The sequence below is a fragment of the Apodemus sylvaticus genome, chromosome 8, assembly GCF_947179515.1.
Source record: "Apodemus sylvaticus chromosome 8, mApoSyl1.1, whole genome shotgun sequence".
Lineage (NCBI taxonomy): Eukaryota > Metazoa > Chordata > Mammalia > Rodentia > Muridae > Apodemus > Apodemus sylvaticus.
The window spans coordinates 74,170,383-74,180,312 of NC_067479.1; the positions used below are offsets into that span (position 1 = coordinate 74,170,383).

The window sequence follows — 9,930 nt, forward strand, 5'->3', positions numbered from 1 at the left end:
CTGAAGTTATATACCTTGCTTATTTTAGGCAGTTTCTCTCACTGATACCTGGAGCTCATGGCTATTCTAGGCTGGCTAGGTATCAGGCTATCGGGATCTGTCTGTCCTCACCGCTCAGCACAGCCACCACACCCAGCTTATATGTGTGTGCTGGAAATCATACTCAGGAAACACTACAACTCAAAGTGATTTGAAGAATTTAAGATGACAACAAAAATAGGATAATAGTACATTTATACCTGTGAAGATTTCTTTGGAAAAATACCAATGAGTTTGAATTTCTTATTCTCCTGTTTTATTTTTAGTGGTTGTGAGAGCTGACATAATTATGACAGATTTCTAAGATTTCCTGATTCTGGTAAATTTCTATAATAGCTAACAATGTAACAAATTGGTTCCTAAATGGAAGTGCTTAAACATTAAGACCAATTCTCATCAGTACATTTAGCATCAAAAGAAGTATATACAGGAAATTCAGCATGAAAGATTAAGTAAAGAACACAAATTTTAGGACAAAAAAACTGAAGAGCAGACTTTTCATTTCTGTAGAGACAAAATATAAAATGACAAATGAAATTCCAACTTCTGGTATTTCCCCATCAGCTCTTTAGTCTAGTCACTGTCCAAGCAATGGCCATTCAGACAATTGTTCTCATGGATAATAACACTGTCTCCTTCAATCTAAAGAATTATGATTGAGCATTAAATAATTTTGAAAATATGCAAAGGATTTCTGAGACAAAGTCAGACAGTGGATATTTTAAGTAGAAATGAGCTGTGCAAAGACAGTTGGGACTGCTCAACTTTCCTTCTCTCTTCACCGAGTCCAAAGAAATACTTAGAAGACCTCGAGGAGAGAAATCCTGAGTCTGAGCACCCGCTGAGTGGGTGTTTGTGTTCTGCTCCCCCTGCAGCTCCACACACTGTGCGCTCACAGCACAGAAGTACACAGCCGAGTCGCGCCAGTGTGCAGAGGCTTTCTGCAGGTGGAAGGAAGAGTCACTCTTGTTGAACGTAGCCTCGAAGCCATTCACTCCTTGAACCACTGATTCTCCTGAATAGTACTTGAGGAGCAGCTGCAGCCCTTGTCGTGGGTACTGCACATACCAGAACAGGTAAGGTGCCCCAGTGTAGGAATACTTGCATCTCAGCTGCAGAGAGGCTTCTTCGGAGACAGTGACAAGAGCATCAGGCTGAGTCACTGACTGAGCTTGGGCTTCTCCTGGAAAGGAATAGTAGGTCAGTAACTGCAGTGCGGACTTCACTGGGGATAGTCAGAATCCAGAGATGCAGGGACCACAAGGAAGCTGTACTCACTCAGAAGAAAGTGTAACCCCAGCACTGGGAGGAGCGCCAGGAGCATGGTTGAGCCTTGGGAAGGCTGCAGGTCTGTTGTGGAGGAACTCTGGAACAGAACAGGCAGGAAAGGGCCTGAGGAAAGCAGGAGCTTGGAAGCAGGTGTGGGGAAGAGTCTGCTGGAGAAGTCTCCCGCTCAGATAAAAACAGACGCTGCAAACAGGAGCCTGGAAGGTTTTGAATATCTGATTCTTGTCGCTTGCCTTTGAATCTCAGCAGCTGCAAGAAAGATGGGCTATGAACAGGTGGAGAGCTTTAGAGAGAGAGAGAGAGAGAGAGAGAGAGAGAGAGAGAGAGAGAGAGAGAGAGAGAGAAGTAGTGAGTGCAGCAGCGCCCTCTGGAGGCCATATGAGGAATCGAATGTCTTGAGGATCCACAGCTTGCTTGCCTCCTGTTGTGTTCCTGTTTCACAAAGAAAACTTTCACAAAGCACTTTGTTTCTTTCCTAATCTATTATGAAGTATTAGTTCTAGCATCTCTTGGAAGTGGATGGTTTGTTAATATTCCTTATGAAACCAGGTTATGAAATAAACCACAGACTTCAGATGCAATTGTCTCAGGCTGAGTGTTAATGGCTACCACAGCCTTGATAGTGATGCCTTATGGTACAGGTATCACTCTTGGTGGATGCTCTGCAGCACAGAGACAACAGGAACACACTGGAAGTTAGATCGCCTCTGCTACCCATGACAAGATGGTACTCTAGATAGGAAGGTGTGACTGCTAAAACTACAGATCCGAGACCACCATGGCTGGTTAAAGTACCGTTTTTCATGAAAGAAACTTATTATTAAAAACTTCAGTTCCTCCCTGTCTCTGCTGGGTCAATCGAATGCAATGGCTCAGTGTAACACACATGCTCTTTGATTCCAAAAACAAAAAGGAATTTCTTCCCAAGGGTCTTCTCTCATCTGCTCTTTCTTTATTTTTTTGTTTTGTTTTTTCCTGGAACTCACTTTGTAGACCAGGCTGGCCTCGAACTCAGAAATCTGCTTGCCTCTGCCTCCCAAGTGCTGGGATTAAACGCGTGCGCCACCATGCCCGGCTTTATCTGTGCTTTCTTATAGGAATTGTCTTTCCTAGGGGAAAGTTACCTATTACAGCAATTTGTGAGAGTTTAGACTATAAATGAGCATGTGGAGTGTGTGTGTGTGTTTCTGTTTCCTTCCAATTTCCCCAAAACAAGCCAAAAATCCACAAGTGTTAGAAGAATGATAATCACCTTAGAAGTCAGACTTACAAGTACTCCCAGAAGATGGAATGATTAGACCCATATTGAAGTTTGGTTAGAAAGGAAGAAGCGCATCAAAAAACAAACCAGCAATCCATGCTGGATTTCAGTGTACTGTGGCAATTTGCAGAACCCAACGTGTATGTATGCCTGTGTATAATTGTGGTGGTTTGAATATGCTTGTCCCAGGGAGTGGCATCTTGTTGGAGTAGATGTGGCCTTCTTGAAGGAAGTGTGTTACTGTGAGAGTGGGCTTTGAAACCTTCCTCCTACCTACCTGGAAGTCAGTTTTCTCCTAGCAGCCTACAGATGATGACGTAGAACTCTCAGCTCCATCATTGTCATGCCTGCCTGGACACTGCCATGCTCCCACTTGATGATATTGAACTGAACCTGTGAACCTGTAAGCCAGCCCCAATTAAATGTTCTTATAAGAGTTGCCTTGGCCATGGTTTCTCTTCACAGCAATGAAAACCCTAACTAGGACAGGAGTAGATCAACCAAAATAAGGTCATTTAGACCTTGACAGGTACCATTCAGTGAGGTAATTTTGTGCCAAGTACAGCATACAAAGGACAGACTCCTCTTCAGACACAGGTAGGGAGAAGAGATACACATTCCAATACTAGACACTGCCTGGAAATAAGCCAATTAAGCTTTGAATTAAGGAGCCAAGAAGCAAATACTCATGATATAAACCAGCATTAGCCAAAGACTGAGAAATAGGTCAATACGTATGTGAACAGATGATGGGTCACATAAATAAGTCCAACTCAGTCATGCACCCTAGCCAAATCCAAAGCATGTTTATGGTCACTTTATCATCAGCTGGTAAACAGCTTGTAATTAAGTAGTATTTGGTGAGGAACAGCCTTCAAAATGCTTTACATTTTAAGTACAGTTTAAAATTCAAGAGCATAACATGTCAGGTGATCACACCACTGTGCTCTTCTTGTACCTGGAGTCTATCTGGAAAAGGGACTCTGGAGCACAGCTGGAACTAGAGACCTCAGTAGTTTACTCTGTGCTTTCTGATCAGTTGTCACTGTAGAGGCTTCAACTGCTTCAAAATGAAAGTTCTTTGATGAGGGGTGAGAACTACATTTATCTCTGTGTTAATTATAAATATTTAGAACACAGTTATAACCTTCATGATTTAGGAAGGTGGCTATAGTAGGTTCTCCTCTAGGGTCCATGAATCAAAACTTGGGTCTCCTTTCCATTTCTTAGGATTATCTGAGAACCTAACTCTAATCGCAGGCGAGTGAATACATCAGGTCCTCCAGAGATGAACAAAGTGCAATGGAAGAGGAAAGTGGTCATCAACGGAGAAGGCTTTCTGCAAAGAATCTAGTATGATCAGCCTTGTTTGTACACGGTGTGTAGGACAGAGAAGGACCTGCCTATCATGGCATCATCTTGATAATCCAACAGCTGTATTTAATGAGCAGCTTCATCAAGTGAAGGCAGTCAGGGAGTGTGGTGGTCTGAATAAATATGGCCCAAAAAGCTCATATTTTTGAGTGTTTGGTTCCCAATTGATGGCCTGTTTAGGAATCATCCCAAGGTGTGGTCTTCTCAGAGGAACCATGTAATTGGTGGTGGGTGTTGGAATCAATATCTCTATCTTTACCCTTGCTTGTGATAAGAGGTAAAGCCTCAGCTACTGGTCCAGGGCCATGCCTGACTGACTGCTACTACATGCTCCACCATGATGGTCAACCCTATAAACCTGTGATCAAGCCCCCAGTTAAATGCTTCTTAATAGGTTGTTTTGATCATGGTCTCCTCACAACCATAGATAGGTAAGTAAGTCCAGAAGTTGGGCTAAACTCTCTGTTTCATGATCAAGGTGAGGAAGAATCTAAATAACTTACGGAGTGAGACTGAATAAGAATTTTAAAGATTAGAGTCTATGTCTCCATTTGGGTCATGAATATGTGGAGTAATAACAGAAGGTTTCTGGAGAATTTAGATTACTGAATTTTGTAAGACATCTTGGTAGAGATAAATCCCATGTCAGAGTTTCCATGGAAATGTTTCCTGTGAGAGGTCCATGATTTAGGGAGCGATCAAAATGTCAGGGAACCAAATCCTGTTTTGTTTTGGTACGGTTTTGTTTGGAGTTTTATGGCACTGATTTTCATCCTACTGCATTAGAATACTTACCAATTCCTACATATCTAGTGCCTGATCTCACATTTATTCATGTTTTTCAGGAAGCTAGGTAAACAACCACTAAGCAGAAGTACCTAGTCTCTCTCACAGGACCTCCCCCTCAGCCCTCCTGCACCCTTGGTTCGTGTGCAGCTTCCCCTGCAGTCTCCCTCACTGTGTCACTCAAAGCACAGTAGTACAGGGCAGAGTCTGACAGCTGTGCTGAGGGCTTGTGCAGATGGAAGGAGCTGCTGCTCTTATGGAGAGTGGCCTGGAACCCTCGGTGCTCTGTCCTCTTGTTGTCTGTGGAGCTCCTCAGGAGGATCTGGGGGGCTTCGTTGAGATACTGCACATACCAGAAAAGGAAAGCATTTGTGTAAGTAGTCTGATAGGTGCAGTTCAGCATCATAGGCAATCCCTCTGTGAGAGTGACCAGGCCTTCTGTCTGGGTCACGGAGTCTCCATTGCTCCTTCCTGAAAATAATAAATAAATAAATAAATAAATACATAAATGAATAAATAAATAAATATTTGCTTTTTTATGAGAGGTGGAACACTAAAGACTATCAGAGTTGTAAGAAAATGACATCATTAACCCTTAGAGTCAAACATAACTTACTGAGCATTAGGAGGAGCACAAGAACTGAGCAGGTGTCAGGAAGCATGCTCACAGAAGAACTGACACTTGGTCCTTGAGTGCAGCAACCTCACAGGGCAATTCTCCTGCAGGATCGCCCCAAACTCCTCACTCACAGACAAGGTCTTCTGTCTGCACACTTGAGTCTGTCATGTTAAGTCACCTGAAAGATGTTAACCACATCTGAAGAGGCAGCGCCCTCTGCTGATTTCCCTTCAACCTGCACCACAAATGTCTGCACAGCCCATTGTATATAAACTTGGAACCTCACCCAAAGGAGGCAGGTCCCAAGTCTCAGTGGATGCCTGAAATCATTAGGGTTACTGAACTGTGTGTATCCTATGGTGCTTAGTTTTCTGAGTGTATATAAAATAATATACACACACAAATAGATATCTGGTATAATTTATATACTTTTTAAATGTTATTAGTTCTTACAGAATATTATGCAATGAATTTTGATTATACTCATCTGCTCTTTCCATTCCTGAAAAGATTTATCCACTCTTTCATACCAACCCAGTTTTGTGTCCTGTCCTCCCATTTAAAACAAAACTCATCGAGTTTTGTGTTATAGGTGTCAGTGGCCACGTACTCTTGGATATGTGGCCTTCATTGGGGAGTAAGTAATCTTTGTATCATGAGCTGCAACTTTAAAGAAAAAGGGTGGAAACAAACACCCTCCCTCTCCGTGATGGAAATTTTCTGGCTTGATCCTTATGTGTTCTGTCAACATTTCTGGGTTCACACATGCAGCTGCCCTGCTCTGTCCAGAAAACACTGCTTTTTTGTAGTCATTCACCACCTATGGCTCTTATAGTTTCCCACACTCTGTTCTCAGTGATGTCTGAGTCACTGAATGACTAGGGAGAAGGGCGTGGCATATAGATGTCCCATATGGGCCTGAGTTAGCTACAGTTTTTTTCTTCTCTGCAGCATAGTAAGTTCGGTTCTCTCCTCCATGTGCCACAATAAGGAGAGTATTAAAATTATATTTCAATTTCAAAACTAATTTTTTTTTAAAAAGAAGCATGGATAAAATTGTCTTAAATGAAGTGAATTGAAAGTAATATTCTAATTTTGTGTTTTCATGTCTACATTATAACTAGCACTTAAAACTAACCCCTGGCAAATGTTGCACTGGAAGGCCTGTGACACAGGATGTAAATGGGGCTCAGGCTAATGGCAGGTTTGAGGACAGGCTGCCAGAGCCCATGGGACACTCTGCACTTCAGCACATTAAGTGCATGGCTTAGTCTTGAGGCTGACTGTGTTGTGCAGGCAGAAATGCTTGGCTTTCTTTCAGTAAAACTGTAAATCTTTGGTTCTGCTTTCTTTCCCTGTTTGAATGAATGTTGTTGATGAGCTTAGGATATTTTCCAGGTCTTGCTTATACCAAGGGAAGTAGAGCGAGGCACTGCTCACATAAGTGCAGTTGATGAGAGTGTTGGTCCCCTCTTTGGCTCTCAGGATGGAAGGAAGCTGCTCCACCTGCTCACCTTGGTCCATCCCTATGCAAAAAAATGGAAAGAGAGGAGAAAGGCTGTGAGGCCATCACTTTCCAGGTTTCTCCTTTTCTACAGTAACTGGAGAAAATATGTGCGAGATAGCACACCTCTAGATTTCTCAAAATACCCACTGATTATTCTGTGACCCTAGAATATTAACTCACCATCCAAATACAGCCAAAGAAATATCAATAAAGTGGGAAATATGTCCCCATAGTTCTGCCCAATTAAATTAAAATCACAATAGATTGTGATGACTAACAGGTAGGGTACAGCTATCAGGGAATTGTTCTTTCTTAGTAACAATTCTAGCGCTAGAATCATCCCTTCATCCACTGACAAAAAAAAGCTTTGCTTCTGCCACAAGCCTACACCATCAACATACACCAAAGTGAATTCTCTCAACATTCACAGCAGTTGACATCTACTGTCACCTTCTGGTTGCATCCCTAATCAGCAAGGACTGATGATCTTATCCTATGAGGTACTCAGATAGATAACACACAATATGTCATATCAAATGGTTTCTAGGATTTGGAGATCAAGAATAGTATATGTATTCACTAGTGAGCTTTGTTTTTATCTTTAAATCTCACTTATTATATACATTATGTTTCATTTGCAAGGTGTATATGTGATATTTTCATATATAAATGTATATATGTTATATATTACTTCATAAGTTGATAGGTTGTGTTTGTATGTGATATATGTATATATATATATATGTATATTTATATATAATTTCTTCTGTCTAGAACTGTATTTATCAATCCACTCCCATATTGCAGAATGTTCAGATCATTTATCAAGCTGATCTCTTTTCTTGGGGACAAATATATAGGTCTATGTTTGTTCTTGAGAGTTACAGAACCTAAGAAATAGCTTTTTCAGGTCTCTTACGGGCTTTCAGTTGCAAGGGAGCAATGTTTTTCCTATTTCAGTGGATTTTTGCTGACAATACAAACATGCTGTGTTTGTACTCACATCTCACCTTCCAGAGAAGCCATCCTGGGATCACAAATATACATCACTACTCTTAGGAAAGTTCTGAGAAGACATTTGGTCTTGAGGATGGTACCATCTATTTCACTCACTCTCACAGCATTCAGCATTGGAAGTTAGATTCCCTGTTGAATCTACCAAACCTTTCAACAAACTCTTCCTCCTTGTGGACCATTCCCATCACATTCCCAAACCTTTCTAGTGTGTTTTGTTTCCTTTGTGTCAACTGTGAATATCTACAAATACTATCTGGGAACCCAGTATCCACACAGACTTGTGAAATAAGTGGTCCATCTTCACTCTCCTTCCTGTTCTCCATTTCAGTTTCCCTAGTACCATCCCCATCACTATAACAGGCCACTTACTGGTCCTGTCCTCTCACTCCTCATAGTAAATAATCATTTACTATGGACTCAGCCAAACCTTGCTGCATATCCTTTCCTCTCTCACCCCATTCCTCTGTGTCAAAGGCAATAGAGACATTCTACCTGGTAATCTAGTGGTCACACCCACCTGGAAAAAAGTATCTCATCTTTACTGACCTTCATGTCCTACAATGCTGTTTCCCCAGTTTCACCCCCTCCTCTGTATCAGACCACTGGGAGGCTCTAGTCCTTCCCCTCTGGTTTTATTACCAGGGACTCCACCAAATCTTGCAGAGAACCCAGTTGCCTTAGTCCTATGGACCTTCACAGTACCCACTTTCCATTCTGACACCTTCCCATGAATAAGAACACTTTTTATCCCCCAGTGACCACAGGAGCAGGGAATTGAGATTATTCACACTATCCTTTCTGTTCCCCATTACAACCTCTCCATTCTTATACATAATCTGGTAACAACATGCTTACAGGTCCCCTTCCTCAACTTCATTCACTGGACACCAAAACTCTTGACTCAGACCCAGGGTCCCTAACTCTTTCATGCTCACCTCTCCAACAAATTCTTTGCCTTACTGCAATCTACTTGCAAGATCCTCTCCTCATAGCATGTTCCCAACTCCCTATGACTACTACCTGAGCTTATGAACACAATGCCCTTGGTTGTTATGGAAGCCTCTTTCAGACTTTTCTCTGAGCCCACATCTATTCTTTTCTGCCACACATTGACCCACAGAAGTTCTCCCTACCAATCAACAACAATCATAGTTTACTAATAACCAGAGAGTTTAACCAAAATGAGGGAATGAAACACTCACTAAACAAAGAAAATAACAGATATCAAGGCAAAGAAACATAATCATCCTATCCCAGATGCCAGTAAAGACAATATGCCTCTACCAGAACCCAGTAACACTACTGAAATAGACCATAAAATGCAAAATAGCTGAACCTAAGGAGAATATGATTAAACCCCTTTTAAAAAGTCATAAAAACAGAAACAGTGGAATAAAATTAACAAAACAGTTCAAGACACAAAAATAGACATAGAATCACTGAAGAAAACACAAAAACTGAGATAAAACTGGAAATGAAAATATAGAAGTCAAAAATTAGCCTCATAGGTAAACTACACCAACAGAGTACAAGACATGGAAGAGGAAATCTCAGACATTAAAGACTAGGAACAAGAACCAGACATTGCAAAGAAAATATTTAATAGAAATCATCCTGGAAAATATCCAGAAAATATGAGACAACATGAGAATATTTAATCTATGAATAATATAGAGGAAGAAAATGAAATTCAAACCAAAAGCACAAAAAAATTCAACAAAATCATAGAAGAAAATTTCTCTAACCTAAAGCCAAAGGTACCTGTCAAAGTGTAAGAAGCATACAGAATACCAAATAGACTAGACCAGAAAATAAATTCTCTAATGACACATAAAAATAGTAAAAAATTAATTCTGATCTTACAGAACAAGGAAAGAATATTTTAAAAGACAAGGGGAAAAGTGCAAGCAACACACAAAGCCAGACATACTACACTAACAACTGATGCCTCCATGGAGACTACAAAAGCCATAGGAACCTGGAAAGATGTTCTTCAAAGTTAGAGAGACCATAAGACCTGTGACCTCCCCCAGCCCTTGA

At 41.1% G+C, this 9,930-nt stretch overlaps 1 gene segment (V, D, J or C); it reads right to left on the reverse strand.

Annotated features, from left to right (window-relative positions):
* Positions 1-297: 297 nt before the first annotated feature.
* Positions 298-1,606, reverse strand: LOC127691575 (T-cell receptor alpha chain V region PHDS58-like). The segment is given in 2 exon segments: positions 298-1,222; positions 1,318-1,606. Coding segments are annotated over 2 exon segments (579 nt in total).
* Between the last annotated feature and the right edge of the window lie 8,324 nt (positions 1,607-9,930).